Source organism: Podarcis gaigeae, assembly GCF_964106915.1.
Source record: "Podarcis gaigeae genome assembly, chromosome: 9".
Taxonomy (NCBI): domain Eukaryota; kingdom Metazoa; phylum Chordata; class Lepidosauria; order Squamata; family Lacertidae; genus Podarcis; species Podarcis gaigeae.
Genome location: NC_139685.1, coordinates 79,294,476 through 79,311,563, shown reverse-complemented (window position 1 = coordinate 79,311,563; position 17,088 = coordinate 79,294,476). Strand labels below are relative to the sequence as shown.

At 51.2% G+C, this 17,088-nt stretch overlaps 1 protein-coding gene across 3 annotated transcripts in view; it reads left to right on the top strand.

The window, feature by feature from the left end:
- The window catches only part of EXOC6B (exocyst complex component 6B), a 220,723-nt gene that overhangs the window by 117,477 nt on the left and 86,158 nt on the right, over positions 1-17,088 (top strand). For all 3 annotated transcript variants that reach the window (XR_014568506.1, XM_083757097.1, XM_083757098.1), the window contains 7 exons: positions 11,433-11,516; positions 11,660-11,706; positions 13,383-13,503; positions 14,033-14,104; positions 14,807-14,904; positions 15,425-15,530; positions 16,979-17,088. Coding sequence is in view for 2 of the 3 variants with exons in the window: in XM_083757097.1 (XP_083613223.1) it covers positions 11,433-11,516; positions 11,660-11,706; positions 13,383-13,503; positions 14,033-14,104; positions 14,807-14,904; positions 15,425-15,530; positions 16,979-17,088 (638 nt within the window). In the remaining variant the exon portion in view is untranslated. The remainder of the gene's footprint in view (positions 1-11,432; positions 11,517-11,659; positions 11,707-13,382; positions 13,504-14,032; positions 14,105-14,806; positions 14,905-15,424; positions 15,531-16,978) is intronic.

Sequence of the window (17,088 nt, the reverse complement as noted above, 5' to 3'; positions counted from 1 at the left end):
TTTAGTGAACCCGACATTCCTGTCACCTCACTTTTATGGCTGAGCAGCTTGTAAGTTCCCAAAGGATTATTTGAAAAAGGAAAAAAAATCCTGCTTCTATCTGCCAGTCCTCCTTATCAGCAGGGTAGGAGTTCACGTATTGTAACACAAGGTCAGCGCTCGGTCATGGTCTTGGAGGCAGGGCCAGGCACCTGTAAATCCTTCTTCCTTCACCAGCGGAGGCAACGTACAATATCAAACAGGCATGGAGACTTTCCAGGAAGTGCTGAACTTTGGCAGGAAGGGCAGGCGGCGGGGGGGGGGGGGGGGCAGAAGCAAACCAGGGTCAGGCTGTGGTGAACAGAGAGTGGACTCTCACATGACTGGGGACAGCAGACTCCAGCAAGGACTCTCGCTCTCTCTTCTGGTCGGTGCAGAATCTTCGCTCAGGATCTTCTCGGTCATTTTGTTGTTTAGTCGTTTAGTCATGTCCGACTCTTTGTGACCCCCTGGACCAGAGCACGCCAGGCACTCCTGTCTTCCACTGCCTCTCACAGTTTGGTCAAACTCATGCTGGCAGCTTTGAGAACAGTGTCCCACCATCTTGTCCTCTGCCGTCCCCTTCTCCTTGTGCCCTCCATGTTTCCCAGCATCAGGGTCTTTTCTAGGGAGTCTTCTCTTCTCCTGAGGTGGCCAAAGTCTTGGAGCCTCAGCTTCAGGATCTGTCCTTCCAGTGAGCACTCAGGGTCATAGGGAATCAAATCGACTAATGTGCCTTATCAATACCCACAAGCCGAGTGAGCGGCAGGGTGCTGCGCACCACCAGCCAAGAACTCACTGGCAGCAGCTTCCACGATGCTCCAGTTATACATGTGCACACAGGCTTCTAGCCTCCAGGCAGCTGTCCACAGCTCTACGCCCTGTGGGGCAGTTGCAGCTTATGGACCCTCATCTGATGGGTCACAGACGCACAACCTGAGGCTCCACCTCTAGGAAAGCCATTTTTGCTCTTCAAGCCCCTCCTGGTTCTGGAAGGTGGTGGGGTGGGGAATGGCGGAGGGTCTGTTGGGCCATCCCTTGCCTGAGTAGTCTCTTCTTCCTCTGCTGCATCTTGCATGCCTGCCTCCATCTCGGACTGCCCTGACCCTTCCTCCTCCCTCTGACCTGGCTCCTATCTTGCGGGTGGTGCCAAACACCATAAATGATTGCCCCCACCCCCAGACTGCTCCTCTGGCCCCCTGCCTCTACCACACACTTTTCAGGGTCCCTCCGGTCCGCAGCAGGCAAGTTTTGTCTCTCGTGAGCCTCAGAGCAGGGGGCTCCTTGCTCTGACAAAATGGGTGGCATGAGGATGCTCGTGTCGAAGCCAGAGGACCAGACTTCCTCATGATTTTGTAAGTCATGGGCTATGGATGGCTTCTAGCCAGGATTGCTCTGCTCTGCTCTGCCTCCATGGCTGGAGGCAGAAATGCTTCTGAATCTCAGTTGCTGGAAACCACAGGAGGGGAGAGTCCTGCTCTTGCTGGTTTCTCATTGAGGCATCTGCTGGGCCCCTGTGAGAAGAGGATGCTGGACTAGGCGGGTCATGGGCCTGATCCAACAGGCTCTTCTTGCGTTCTTTAGTGGCAATCTGTTTGTTTGGGTCAGACATGTAGGTACCATTTGGGGAATGGTAGTGTGGTGCATGTGGGGTACCCCTTGTGTGCAAGAGGGGTTAATCCCTCCCTCCCAGGATATTGGCATAATATTATGTTTGAGGACTGGGAAAGGTTGTCGACCACTGGGTTGAACTTCACTGCATGTAATGCTTTGAAGGAAAATGTAATGAAAATGATATATAGATGGTACATGACCCCAGTTAAACTTGCCAAAATATACCATTTGTCTGATAACAAATGCTGGAAATGTAAAGGAAATGAAGGAACTTTCTTTCACCTCTGGTGGACGTGCCCTAGAGTGAAGGCTTTCTGGGAAATGATATATAATGAGTTGAAAAAGGTATTTAAGTATACCTTCCATAAGAAACCAGAGGCCTTCCTCCTGGGTATTGTCGGCCAGAGGGTGATTAAGAAGGACAGAACTTTTTCCTGTATGCAACAACGGCAGCAAGGATACTCATCGCTAAGCATTGGAAAACTCAAGATCTACCCACACTGGAAGAATGGCAGATGCAACTGATAGACTACACGGAACTGGCTGAGATGACCGGCAGAATCCGAGACCTGGGAGAGGAGAAGGTTGAAGAAGACTGGAAGAAATTTAAGATTTATTTACAAAAATATTGTAATTTGGATGAATGTTAAGAAGGATGCTAGATCATAAATAATTGAGCACCACTAAATTAGATGGAATTAGGATGATAAGCGAGATTGAGGAAAATATAAAACTTTTGGAGATTTATTATATTATACTTAAAAGAGCGGGACATAAGAACACAAACAAGATGATAAATTGCTGGTAAAAATCTATACTGATGTAAGTGGGAGCGGGAGACGTGAGGGAGTCCAAAGAAGTTATGAAACTATGTTATGATATATGTTATATTGTTTATTATTTTTGCATTTGTATTTTAAAAATTTAATAAATATTTTATTAATAATAATAATAATAATCCCTCCCTCCCAGTATTGTAGGGGTACCATGGAACAGGAAGGCAGCAGCATTGCATGATGATGCCAAAGGCACGCGATGAAACTGCCCCACATGTCCCAAGGGATTGATGGAGGGTGCCTTGCGTAGGAAAGAGGGCAGCCAGTTCACGATCAGCATCTGTAACGCTCTTCCTTCCACCCTCCGCCTGTTCCTATGATAGACCTACTTGGAGGGTCTTACCAGGCGTGCCTCTGCTCAAACATCCCCTCAAGACCTCTTCTCTGTCCATCTGTCCGTCCATTCCTTTTGTGGCAACCCAGCCCACCCCTTTCCTTCCTGCATTTCCAAGGTTGGGCCCCTTCCAACTCTGCAATTCAGTGGTTCTGTGGACATTGTGGCTGTTTGCAGCTGTGTCCCGGGACTGGCAAAACTAGAAAGCAGAGCTTCTTCTCCGTATGTTCTCCTCCTTCTCCGTCTCCATCTGTCTCTCTGTCTCTCTCCACCCCCCTCCTTCAGCCTGCCCTGGCCTGTCTCTGCGCCTCCTGTCCTGACTTGGCTGACCTAGCGGTGCCTGGTGGAGTTAGATAGCTGTAAACACGGGGCTGAGATCATAGGGAACGGCCGAAGGGAGATGCTTTGTGCGCCGCATTGATAAGGGCACAGGAAAAGCCATTAGAATGAACAAGTGTCAGTGACCTGCGATAACCGCTTTGGGTTGGGGGCTAATGGAATCTGGGGAGCAGCCGCCGCCAGGGCTTTATTTCTCTCTCGCGCTCTCTCCCCCCCCCCACTGCCCCCAGTTTGCCCCTGCCCTGTGGCTCACAAAACCCAGTGGCTTGGTTTTTCACAGGGACGTGACATCGCTCCCATTGCAGACAGCGGCAATTCCTTCTTGCAGACTGGTTCACAAGCAGCCTGTGAGTCTCCCGAGACTGAACAGGGAGAAAAGGGAAAAGAGCTCTGCGGCTCCTGCAGCTGCTGTCCAAACACCAGCAACCCCTTGGCACAGGAAAATAATGATTTGAGTTGACTTGAACAGGTTTCTCACCCTGCCCTAGTGAGGCTCCCACCAGAGGCAGATTTAGGGCCATGCGACTGGTTCCCCCACCCAGGACGCAGGGGCAAGGCCTCCTTTCAGCCTCCTTCCCGAAACCAAGTCTTGTAATCTGGGGAACTGGGTTCGCGTCTCTGCTTCTCCACCTGCAGCTGCTGGGTGACCTTGGGTCAGTCCCACTTCTCTGAAGTCTCTCAGCTCCACTCACCTCACAGAGGGTTTGTTGTGGGGGAGGAAGGGATAGGAGAATGTTGGCTGCTTTGAGACTCCTTAAAGGGAGTGAAAGGCGGGATATCAAATCCAAACTCTTCTTCTTCTAGTTATTTTTGTCTTTGACATCTGGTGGGAGGGCGTTCCACAGGGTGGGTTCCACTACCGAGAAGGCCCTCTGCCTGGTTCCCTGGAACCTCACTTCTCGCAGCGAGGGAACCGCCAGAAGGCCCTCAGAGCTGGACCTCAGTGTCCTGGATAGACGATGGGGGTGGAGACCGAGGCCGTTTAGTGTTTTAAAGGTCAGTACCAACACTGAATTGTGCTCGGAAAGGTACTGGGAGCCAATGTAGATCTTTCAAGACCAGTGTTATGTGGTCTCAGCGGCCGCTCCCAGTCACCAGTCTAGCTGCCGCATTCTGGATTAGTTGCAGTTTCCAGGTCACCTTCAAAGGTAGTTCCACATACAGCACATTGCAGTAGTCCAAGCGGGAGATAACCAGAGCATGCACCACTCTGGCGACACAGTCTGCAGGCAGGGAGGGTCTCAAATGTTGGCCTTGCATAGGGCACCCTGTTTCCAGGGCCCACTCCTGGTGGGATATTGGTGGGCGGAAGGGAGCAGAAGGCGCGAACCCCAGGAGGTTAGAGAGGATGTCCTGGGGGAGGGAGTTTCCAGAGAATGACTTGATATTCTAACGAAGGCTTCTCCTCCTTTGCTTCAAATACAAAAGAAACAGGTGTGGGATTGGCCGGTCTGGGCGGGGCAAGAGGGAGAAGGAACCAATGAGAAGGGCTGTAGCTCATTGGGAGAGCACATGGGTCATATGGAGAAGGACTTGGGCTCAATCCCTGGCAGCATCTCCCAAGATGGGCTGCAAAGAGCCCCATCTGAGACTCTGGGGAGCACGTGCCCCTCAGCCTGGACAGCCATGAGTTGGATGGGTCAGCGCTCTGACTTGAGAAAAGACAAGTTCATGTGGGTTCACCAGAACCCATCCCAAGGCCTCTTCCTCTCAGTTAATTCACGGGTTCTCAGCCATTTCTGTGTCCTGCCCTTCCTTCCTTCCTTCCTTCCTTCCTTCCTTCCTTCCTTCCTTCCTTCCTTCCTTCCTTGGGGTTCATTTCTTGCCTGTGTCTATGCTTTGGGGGCTGTGCAGTGCTGCTCTTCTGCAACCAGCTTTCCTGGGTCTCAGTGATTCAGACAGTTGCTGGTGGTTCTATCTGTGGATTGCCATTCTTCCTCCAGGATGCACCTGTGTCTCAGCACGCGTTTTCAAGGCTGTTCACAAGGCAGAGGGTGAGCGATGCTTGGCGCCTTCTTCTGGCTTATGTGCCCTCTTCTGGGGCCCTTGATTTTGGATGTGCACATCCAGCTAACAGTGGACACATCACATTTCTGTGTGCAGTTGTGCTGTCTGGATAGACAGCAGTTATATCTCCACAATGGGGAGAGAAGAGTCAACGGTGATTTCAGGGGTGGGGAACCCTTGGCCCTCCAGATGTCACTGAAGCACAACTCCCAGAACCCCTGGCTCTTGGCCATGCTTGCTGGGGCTGGTGGGAGTTGTAGTTCGACAACATCTGGAGGGGTCCCATCTGGCACAGAGCTTTCAGTGATTGTGCTTCTTACAGCCAACTCAAAGCAGCTGGAAAAAGCCTGACACTTTTACACTTTTGACTGCAGTCCCTCTCCTGATCTGAGATGTGCCAGATATTAGCCGCATTTCGCAGCGTGCGCAGCAAAGTGCACTTGGCCGGTGTCTGGCCTTCGAGGAATCTGATAGCTGCAGCCCATTGGCCTGACTCAATGTGAGCCTTGTCCCTCCGTGTTGAGGCTCGGGTGGAGCTTGGCTGCTTTGGCCGCTGGCTTTGCCAAGCGCTTTGGAGAGAAGCCGTCACAGAGGTGAGGTCACTTGCCTGAAGATGTGCAAAGTGGGGAAGATGAGACCCAGGGCTCTCTGGGGAACCCCTGTCATTTTAGTTGCATGGCTTCTGAGACACACATGTTGCCCACTCCTGCCTCTGGATTTCCTTCCCTCTGTGTGATGAAAACCTAACTGATCTGGGCACATCCCTTTTCGGGATCCTGACTTTGCAAGTTAGGGCACCATTCAGCACGTAGCCCCTTCTGCTTCAACCATTGAAGCAGGCGCTGGGGAGCAGGACCAGTTGCCTTGTAACGCCTAGAATTAATGGATTGTGTGTTGCTCAGACTAAGTTGCTGTTTGTATCTCCAGAGATGATGAGCAGAGGAAAGGCCACACGGCAATGATGCCCACTGACTTTTGAATCTGCAGGCAGCGGCATGAGAAGGAGAGGAGTGCATTTGGGCTGTGCGCCACCCTCCGTGCCTTGACTGGTGGACGTTTGATGAAGTTGCATGTTGGAAGATGGAGCAAAGACAAAACAAAGTCCTTCACGCGGTGCAGAGTAAACTATGGAAGTTCCTCCCCAAAGAAACAGGGGTGGCCACCAACCAGGGTGGCTTGAAAAGAGGTTTAGACAAATTCATGGAGGGGAGGGTCAGCCATGGCCACTAGCAAGGGGGGGGGGCTACGCTGTGCCTTCACAATTGGGAGGCGGCGGTGCTTCTGAATCCCAGGAGGGGAGAGTTGCTCTTGCACTCGGGTCCTACTTGTGGGTGTCCCATAAGAGGCATCTGGTTGGCCGCTGTCAGAACAGGACCCAGTGGGCCACTGAGCACCTCTTGTCTTTTTGCGCTCTTCTCTCTGGCAGGAGGAGAGACCTTCAGGGCTCTGCTTCAGCTGCTGTCCTTTGAGGACGAGAATGTGCTTGGCTTTAAGGCTCTGGGGGCTTTGGGCCTCCCAGGGCACTTGAATTGGCATCTGTTCCTGGTCACGTCATTGGAGGAGCCTTAATGCAGAAGGAAAGGGCAGACAGGGCTGGCACCCCGCCTATCATTAGTAGAAAGGGGCCTTGTTCGCAGCCCCTCTTAAGAACAGCTTTCAAAATGTGGACTTCTTATGAATTCAGTTGTCCTGGGTAGGTTTGTGAAGGAAGATTAACCTCCCCGCCCCCCATTTCCCTGCAGTGATTTGTATTTGAAGTGGGCACACAGCGGGTGTGTCGGGGTGTGTTTCTGTGGGACTCTCCTGATTTCTGTGGCTTAGGGCGAAACAAATGACCTCCAGGAGTCAGGAGAACACACCTCCTAGGTTAGCTCTTGGGCTTTGAGCCTTGAAGTTTGGGCTGCACAGGAAAAGGACAGCCTGCTTGCCATGTGAAATTGGAGTTGTCCTGCACATCGTTTGTATGTCATAATTATCTCTTAAATCATAAAATGTGTTCCTTGGGTCGCCAGAGGTTCTGGCAAGAGAACAAAAGTTCCCAGACTTCTCTTCTCCTCCCCTTCCAGCGCATGTAATACCCTTGACTTAAATACCAGATTCATCTTGTCCGGGGGAAGATGATGTGGATACGAGGAAATGAATGTTCAGTAAACAGCCAACGTGGGGTCTAACCTCCTTGCAAACTCTGCGCATACAAATCAGGATGAAGGCTCAATAAAAAGGTCACCTGGAAGTGACCTTAAAGCTCAGAAAATAGATTTTTATTGCAGTGTCTAACACACATTGCAACTAGTTGTCTTCAGAAGCAAGGAGATCTCCCACTGCCTTCTGCCAGGTCCCAGGAGGACCAGTTCACAGAGCCTGTGCTTTCTGTGCAGAGTGCATGTAGTGCACCTTTTGCTGTCTGTGATGCCTTCAGCTCCTCGCTTGTGCACTCTGGATCAGTGCCAAGGGGTGTGTTTACGAAGAGTGTGTGTGAAATGTGTGGTGGCCTTTTTTTTTTTTAAAAAAAAAACTTTTAAAAAAACTTTTTAAAATGTGCAAATAATCCTCATATGCATTAGAAAACTTTATCATATTGGGTTGCAGAATGCCCTGTTTCTGTGTGTGGGCATGTACCTTTCCCCTTGGCTCCTCCATGGTCTTATGTGGCCTGCCTGTTTAAAATCCTGCCTCAAGGTTTGTGGAAAGTGGCGATCAGTTAAAGCCACCCTTGGCAGAGCTAGCAGTGCTTTGGACTGCACAAGGACTGACCATCAAGGAGGGCTTTAAATTCATTTTATACATTAGGGAGGAGGGTGGGCGGGCATCTGTGAACAGGGCTAGACCCATTAGGAATGGTGTTTGGCTGCTTCGAAAGCCCAGCCCCCTTCAGCCCCCTCTTTGCTGTCTGCTCTCAAGCCCTCTGAGGAGAAGCTCCCCTGTGTCAGGCCTGGGACTTGCCAAGACAAACCCAGGCCTAAGGGGCTGCTCCACTAGCGAAATGGGCAGTGGAGAAGGCTCTGTGTCACAGAGGGGCAGAGAGGCCCAGACTGCTGGCCTCAAGCAGGGAAGGGCCTCTATACCAGGACTTAGAATCATAGAATTGTAGAGACTACCAGGGGTCATCCAGTCCAACCCCCGGCCAATGCAGGAGTCTCAGCTTGGTTTTTGGAGGCCAAGGGAGGTGTTTAAGGAAGCCCAAGGGCGCAACTGCACAGTGGAGACCCAGAGATGCCGGCCAGAGCAACCATCCATCTTGAGCTCCTTACTCCCTCTGTCCAGGCCAAGGCCTGTGGGGCTGGGTCACCTGCTCAAAAGTGGGGCCTTGAAAAGGGAGCTTGGAGGGGCAAGTGGCTTGAGGACTCTGGAGGGAGGGGCTCTCCTGGTGGGAATTGTGTGGGGAGGAGTCCAGGGAACAGGCAAAGTGGGAGAGGAACAGCAGCAGTCCAAAGGGGAGTGCAGAAGGGCACTTGAGTGTGACTGCTTTGCTTTCTTGTATAAGAATATAAGAAGAGGCTACTGGATCAGGCCATTGACCCACATAGCCCACCATCCTGTCCTCACAGAGGCCAACTGGATGCCCCCATGGGAAATCTGCAAGCAGGATCCAGGCACAAGAGCCACCCTCTCCCCTCCTGCCCTTTCCAGGAACTGGAATCCAGAAGCATTGTTGCCTCCAACTCTGGAGGGCAGAGCAGAACCAACGCTAGCCCTCTCCTCCATGAATTTGTCCAATCCTCTTCAAAGCCACCCCCGTTGGTGACCATCACTGCTCCTGTGGCAGGGAGTTCCGTAGCTTATCCACGTGCGGTGCAAAGAAGGACACCAGAAAGAACTTTCTGATGGTAAGAGCTGCTTGACAGACTCCCTCAGGAGGTGGTCCTGGAGGTTTTTAAGCAGAGGTTGCATGGCCACCTGCATTGCTGTGGGTTGGAATAGATGACCCCTGGAGGTCCCTTCCAACTCCACAATTCTATGATTCAGTGACCTCCTTTCTTCCCATGGCCCTGATGCTCACCACAGTCTCCCCTCCGTATCCATCTCCCTTCCAGCCATGCCATCAGGCGGCACACGGACCCTTCTGCCCGGTACTGATGCCGGGATGGTGGCTGTTCCAGGATGTGGCCAGTAGGGGGCATTTCTTGACCACCCTTTTAGCCTTTCAGCTCTGGCCCTTGCACAAGGCTAGGGCCAGCCTCTGCCCCGCTGTGCAAATGAGCCAGATGGCGAAGTGTGATATCCCGCTGACCCTCATTAGTGAGCTGTATGAAAAGGGCTCCCCTCTTCACATGCAAACATATTAAAGCAGCCCTTAGAGTTTCCCCCTATATAAAACTGTCTTCACTTCCCCTGGCCAGGCAGTTAAAAGGGGAACTCCAGCTGCAGCCAGACAGGGGAAATGAAAGGCTTTAAGGAACTTTCTTGCTGCTCTCTTACCCACAGAGAGGGAGGGAGAGGGAGATTTAAATGGAAAAGAGGCCTTTAGTTCCTTGGAGTCGGGTTGATTAGGAAAACATGGAGCTGCTGTTCCCAGTGGATGAGGCAGGAAAATCCCCCCATCTCCCACCCCACCCCAGACTGCCATTCTGGTGGCTGCAGGGCTGGGCAGAGAGGGGTTTCAAGTTTGGGGGCTGCCTTCATGGCGGAAGATACAGGGCAGATCCCAGTGCCTGAACGTCCTTTTGCAGCAAGGGAGTCCGAGGGACTGAGGCAGATAGTGGGGATGGAGAGAGATGAACTTCTAGGCCTAACAGACAAAACGACAACGTCCAAATCGCATGTCTGTATGGCATCCATCCAGTAGTTCCCAAAGAACTCAAAAGTGAAATTGCAGATCTTCTTACAAAAATATGTAACTTGTCCCTCAAATCAGCCTTCCTGTCTGAGGAGACTGGAATGTAGCCAACGTAACAACAGTTTTAAAAAGGGATCCAGAGGGGATCTTGGAAATTGAAGGCCACTTAACTTAACATCCGTCTTGGGAAAACTGGTGGAAAGTATTGCTGAAGATAAAATAACCAAGCATATAGAAGAAGAAGCCTTGCTGAAGCAGAGCCAGCATGGCTTCTGCAAAGGCAAGTCCTGTCTTCAAGGGTGTCAGCGAGCCACTTGACCTAGTGCACTTGGACTTTCAAAAAGCTTTTGGCAAAGTACCTCTTCAAAGACTCCAAAGTTTGATAGTCAAGGGATAAGAGGAGAGGTCCTTTTGTGGATTAGTTAAGTTGCAGGAGACATCACCTTGCCAACGAAGATCCATATAGTTAAAGCTATGGTTTTCCCAGTAGTGATGTATGGAAGTGAGAGCTGGACCATAAAGAAGGCTGATCGCCGAAGAATGGATGCTTTTGAATTCTGGTGCTGGAGGAGACTCTTGAGAGTCCCATGGACTGCAAGAAGATCCAACCTCTCCATTCTGAAGGAAATCAGCCCTGAGTGCTCACTGGAAGGACAGATTCTGAAGCTGAGGCTCCAAGACTTTGGCCACCTCATGAGAAGAGAAGACTGCCTGGAAAAGACCCTGATGTTGGGAAAGATGGAGGGCACAAGGAGAAGGGGACGACAGAGGATGAGATGGTGGGACAGGGTTCTCGAATCTACCAGCATGTTTGACTGTGGGAGGCAGTGGAAGACAGGAGTGCCTGGCGTGCTCTGGTCCAGCGGGTCAGGAAGAGGCGGACACAATTAAACGACTAAACATCAACAACAGTTGCAGGAAACAGAGAGTTGGAATAAATTGAAAGGGACAGTTCTCCGAATGGAGAGCTGTAGAAAGCAGAGTCCACCAAAGAGGAGTATTGGGACCTGTGTTTTTTTAACTTGTTCATAAACGATCTAGAGTTAGAGATGAGCAGTGAGGTGCCAAAGTGGTAAAATGTTAAATACAGCTCAATATAAGGAAGTGTAAACTGATGCATGTCAGAGCAAAAAAATATGAATTTCACATATATACTCATGGGGGCAGACTTGGTGGTAACTGACCAGGAATGAGATCTTGGAAGTCCATTTCCCTGGAGTGCCTGCTGCAACCAGGCTTGGGGATGGTCAGCCTTGGATATACTCTATGCTTCTATTAAGCGTTTGATGAGATTCTTGCATTGCAGAGGGTTGGACTAGATGGCCTTCAGAGTCCCTTACATCTCCAGGATTCTAGGTCCAACAGACTCAGGAGCTCAGATCTCTACTTGGCCATGTTCAAAACACATTTGTCTGAGTTCTTCACCTTTGGGGAGCAGCTGCTTTCTCTGGGCAGGAGGTGGGGGCGTTCAGGACTGAAGCTTGACCAGGTCTCTTCTTCTCCTCAGGGCGCCCGAGATTCCTTTGAGAGCTACTACCGGAAGCAGAGGAGAAAGCAGGCCCGGCTGGTGCTGCAGCCCCCCTCCAACATGGTAGGTGGGGCTCCCTTGAATAGGTTTCAGGTTCCGAGCTGGGCTGGGGTTGAGGGTTTCTCCACCAAACCTCTGGATATCTGATTTTGCTCCCTTCTCTTTTCAGCACGTTTTAATCTTGATCCATTTCTCTCCCCCTCCAGCACGAGACGTTGGGCGGCTACCGGAAGTACTTCAACCAGATTGTAGGGTAGGTATTGTTCTTTCTCTTCATCTGCTTAGATGCTGCAAATACCCTTCCTTTTAAAAAGGCATTTTCTGAGTCCTGCATGGAGGGGGTTGAAGCAAGAGAACCAAGTGCTTCTTCCTAAATGAGTCTGAATGCCCCAAACCTTGCATGATGCCTGTGAGGGCAGAGAGATCTTGCACATTTTGCAGGCTGGAGAATAAAGGGATTTTGTGGACAGTGAATTGGGTCTTCAGCTGCCATGGGAAGCGGGGCTGTGGAACCTCTTTTTTGGGGGAGGTTTTCAAGAAAATGTCTGTCAGGGACTCCTGGGGTTCAAGATGCCTCCTGCATGACTTCCCACATCCTGAATGATGAGAGCACAGAGGTTTCCCCGGTTCTTGGGATCTTTCTGCTGCCGTGCTGAGCATAGCTCTCAAACGCCAGAGAAGTGTGCATTCACCAGGCTTTCCCAGCTCATTGGTGGAAATAGGCCTGCAGAGCAAATAATTATGGGAGATGTGAGCAAAGGAGCCAAGTGTGTGACTTGAGGGACACACACACACACACACACACACACTTGAGTCTGAAGCCCAGTTGCAAGTGCAATGCTAAGTAGAGGTACATATTTAGAGGAAATTGCCCGGAAAGATCGTCCTAAGAACATAAGGCGAGCCCTGCAGCTGGATCACGCCACCTAGCCCAGCATCCTGTTTTCAATGTGGTCAAGCAGATCTTTCTTCTTCTTCTTCTTCTTCTTCTTCTTCTTCTTCTTCTTCTTCTTCTTCTTCTTCTTCTTCTGTTGCTTCTGCTGCTGCGATCCCTCATAGCCGAGTAAGATTGCCTTCCATAAACACGGTTTTAACAATGAGTCCGTAAGTGGCTGTGGAGGCCAATTCTGGATCCACACCTCCTTCCACAATTGGGACATTGGTTTCCGGGCAGGAGTTGACCATGGTGTGGATTTGCCAAGTGTACCTTCCTCTTAGCACGTTTCTCCCTTGTGTCCTGAGTTTGAGTGTCTTCAAAGCCCTTGACACCTTTGGTAAAGGCTGTTCTCCAACTGGAGCGCTCACAGGCCAGTGTTTCCCAGTTGTTGGTGTTTGTACTAAATTTTTCTAGATTTGCCTTGAGACAGTCTTTGAACCTCTCTTGTTGACCACCAGCATTACACTTTCCATTTTTAAGTTCAGAATAGAGCAGTTGCTTTGGAAGACGATCATCAGGCATCTGCACAATATGACCAGTCCAACGAAGTTGATGTTGTAGAATCACTGCTTTGACACTGGGGATCTTTGCTTCAGGCAGATGCCCTAATGGGACCTGGGTGCAGAAACACTCTCCCCTTGGTGATTCCCATCGACTGGCATCCAGAGAAATCCCACCTCCAACACAGCATCACGGCTTGCAGCCAATGGCAGCCTTATTCTCTGAGAATTCTTTTGAACCCCCCTTAAGCTATCCGGCTCTGTCTAACCCTAACCCTGGGAGTGAGTGGAGGAGACCCGTGAACTCCCAACGGTGCACCCGACCCAGAGCTCTGGACCAAGGCTGCTGATGGGGCTTCCCCACGACTTGTAGGCTTACCAGATGGATTTGCAGGAGCCCACCCAGCTTGCGGATTCTGTCGAATTCCATGCGGACTCAGGGACACCTGAGCTCAACTCCTTACAGCCTCCCCTTCTTTTCCCTTCTGGCAGCTTCTTCGTCATTGAGGACCACGTCCTGCACACAAGCCAGGGCTTGGTGGACAGAGTCTACATCGATGAGCTCTGGGAGATGGCGCTGTCAAAGACGATTGCCGCTCTCCGGACGCATTCCGTGAGTATCAGTCCTTTGGTCTGAAGTGGTTGTAGGTGGGCAGGCAACCTTGGTCCTTGGAAAACACCATTGCAGAAGTTGGATGGGTGCTGGTCTCTGGATTTGCTTCCAGGGGTACCCTCTCTGCAACGAAAGCCCTTCATTGTATTCCTCATTTTTAAAGGCAGGGCCTTGGTTACTATCAGTGGCGTAGCGTGGGTTGTCAGCACCCGGGGCAAGGCAAGTAATTTGCGCCCCCTAACCCGTGGATTTCCGCCCCCTAACCTGTGGATTTGTGCCCCCTAACCCTAACCCCCAGATGTTGCGCCCGGTGCAGCCGGCCCCCCCTGCACCCCCCACGCTACGCCACTGGTTACTATTGTTTTCCCTAGCAACTGAAGTCTAGGGGGGGAAGCCAAAGTTAAAAGAGAACGTTTCTTGTTTCTTTTCCACACACCCTCCCGGTGTGCTCCCTGTTCTGACCCTTCTGGAAGAAAGGTGGGGTGGAACAGTAGCGTGTCAATAAATAACCCTTTCCCCTCTCTTACAGTCCTACTGCTCTGACCCCAACCTGATTTTGGACTTGAAGAATCTCATTGTGCTTTTTGCTGATACGCTCCAGGTGTGTAGCTCCTCTTTGTTGCTCCCGCTGCCCCATAGGTCTGCCAGCTTTCTGTCATGTGCCCAGGGCCTCCTCAGCCAGCCTTCTGAGCCTGGGCCCCTTCTCTCTGCCCCCCAACCCTTGTCTTGCTCAAAGGGGGCTGCCCTACGATTTGCCGCTTGCAGCAGCTGATGACCCTCCGAATCTGTACAACCCTGGGCCTTACCTGACTCTCCCCATTGCGTGAGTGGCTGTAGCTTGCTGCCAAGGTTCCCCTGAGAGGTTTTCCTGCTCCTGTGAGACTTGCCTCTTCCCTTCGTGTTCTGAAATTCCATCCATGGTTTTCTGGGTTTCGTATCGGAATGGGTTTCCTAGCTGTGATCCCTGCATTGCAGGGAACTGGACTCGATGACCTTTCGTGTCTCTTCCAATTTTACCATTCAAGGATTCTGTGGGGAGGGGCTGCCCAAAGTGTTCCCCGCTGCAATTTCTTGTGCTCCACCCTAGAAGTGCAGCTTCCCCGGGGCCCTTCTCAAAGCCCCAAGGGTCCCCCAGAAGCCAAGGGGCAGACCACCAAAGCTGCTTTCCACGGGATCCTCCAGGATGCGAAATGTGGATTTGCTGCATTGCCCGTCTCTCTCCCTGGATCTGCCGCTCTGTGTAAAGTGTGAAGTGGCCCTTTGTGTCTTCCGTGTGCTCGAATGTTTGTGTGTCTCTGCCCAGGGATACGGCTTTCCCGTCAACCACCTCTTTGACTTGCTGCTGGAAATCCGGGATCAGTACAGTGAGACTCTGCTGAAGAAGTGGGCAGGAGCCTTCAGGTGAGGCTAATTTCAGAAGCCCCCGGGGGCTGGTCTCAAGCGTTCGGGGGCAGAGACCTCGGAGATGCCGGCTGCCTCTTTTTCTCTTCCCCCGGCAGGATGCTTCTGTACCTCAGGGGAGGGGGCGGCACCTGGGTTACACCTGCTGCAGGGCTGGGGCTCACTCCAGGCAGGTTTTTGTGGGCTGGGGGAGGCTGTGTGCGCAAGGGGCTGCTGTGATTTGGCCCGAGGGTGGCATCTGCTCCCTGTCTGCCTTCCACACGCTTGACTGTATGTTCTGCAGGAGAAGCAGGACGGTGCCCACCTGCCCCCAGTAGCTTTCCTGGGTCCCCAGTGGATCCTGGCGATGTTCTGTCTCCAGCGTCAGAGTCACTCTTCTGCTTCATTTCATTTCATTTCTTGCAAATGCTCCTGTGGTGGCTTCCTGGGAGGCCAAGGCCTTCCTCTTCCTCCTACCCGAAGCAGAGCGAGGTCCAACTTTCTCACTGTCCTCCTTTATTGTCATTGTGGCATTTCACAGAAACATTTTGGATTCGGATAACTACAGTCCCATCCCGGTGGCCAACGAAGAGCAGTATCAGAAAATGGTCGGGCAGTTTCCCTTCCATGATCCGGAGCTGGAAAAGGTAAGTGGGGGGCAGGTAGGTGGGGGTCTGGGGTCTGGGGGGGGTTATTATGTTGTTGATTTTTTTGTATCTTTCTTTTGGAGCTAATTATTTATGTGGAAATTGTCCACTTGGTTTCTCCATCTCTGGTTTCTCCATCGATGCTATTCTCTGCATGTTACAAAATTGTATAAATCCGTAATTTATCTGACTGGTTATTATCAATAAAAAGTTTGTGAGTGTTTATTCAAAGCCTGCCAAGGAGTCCAGTTCACTTTGTTGCTTCTTTAAATACTTTGTAAAAGGTTCCCATTCATCTTTAAAGTCACAGTTATCCCTGTCCCGTTGTTTCTTTGTCAGTTTTGCCAGTTCTGCATAGTCCATCAGGCATCTATCCTTTAAACTGAGAATGTTCTTCCTCAGGGAAGAGGGCAAGCTCCTTAGCTCAGAAGAACCTCTCCCTACAGAGACAAGAGGGAAAGGGCCTTGGGTGAAGACTAGAAAACTCTCCAACTTGGTCAGACTTTAGAGAAATAAACTTTTTCCCTGGCAAACATGAGCAGGTTGGTGCAGAGGAGTCTTCACCAACCAGATGCTTTAGACTGCGACTTCCATAAGCTTGAGCTGTCCTGGTAGGGCATAAGGACATAAGAATGCCCTGCTGGATCAGGACAAAGGCCCATGTAGTCCAGCATCCTGTTCTTGCAGTGGCCAACCCGGTGCCCGTGTGAAACCTGCAAGCCCAAGGGCAACTCTCCCCTCCCTCCTGTGGTTTCCAGCAGCTGGTTTTTGGAAGCATTCACTGCCTCCTTCTGTGGAGTTGAGAGCAGAGCCATCCTGACTGGTAGCCCATCGATGGCCTTATCATCCATGAATTTGTCCAGTCCTAAAGCCAGCCAAGTTGGTGGCCATTGCAAAACAGCTGGATAGCACCAGGTTGTCGGAGGCTGGTGGTGTAGAGATAGGCAGAGGAATGTCACGGAGGACCTGGGCATTGGTTCCTGGTGGCCACAGCTTTAAGGCTACAATCAAATTGACTTCAAAGGAATTCTGTGCCCGGTGACACCCACGTTGGTTGAGGTGCCAGTGGGGAGCTTGCTGGCATGCCTCTTTCAGCCTCCCTTTGCTAGTTCCTACGGGAGGCCTGGGCTGCTGAACAAAACATGCTTGGCTGCCCCAAATCATCGTTGTGTGGGGTCGATTCTAGGACTAGAAGGCCCAGAGAAAGAGAAGCCAGGCTGCTTTGCATGGCGGAAAGGCTTTGTCCAAGAAGGACCCCTGAAAGGGGAGACGGGGGGAGGGAGGGAGCAAAGGGGCTAAGGTCTTATCTGTGGAAATAATAATAATAATAATAATAATAATAATAATAATAATAATAATAATAATAATAATTGCGCCTGCTGCTTTGCATGTGCCTTGACCCCATGATCTGCCTTGGGGCATCTCTCACTCTCCTCTCCCTTTTTCAGCAACCGTTCCCCAAGAAGTTCCCCTTTTCCGAGTTTGTGCCTAGAGTTTACAGCCAGATCAAGGAATTTATCTACGCTTGCCTGAAGTTCTCTGAAGACCTTCATCTAAG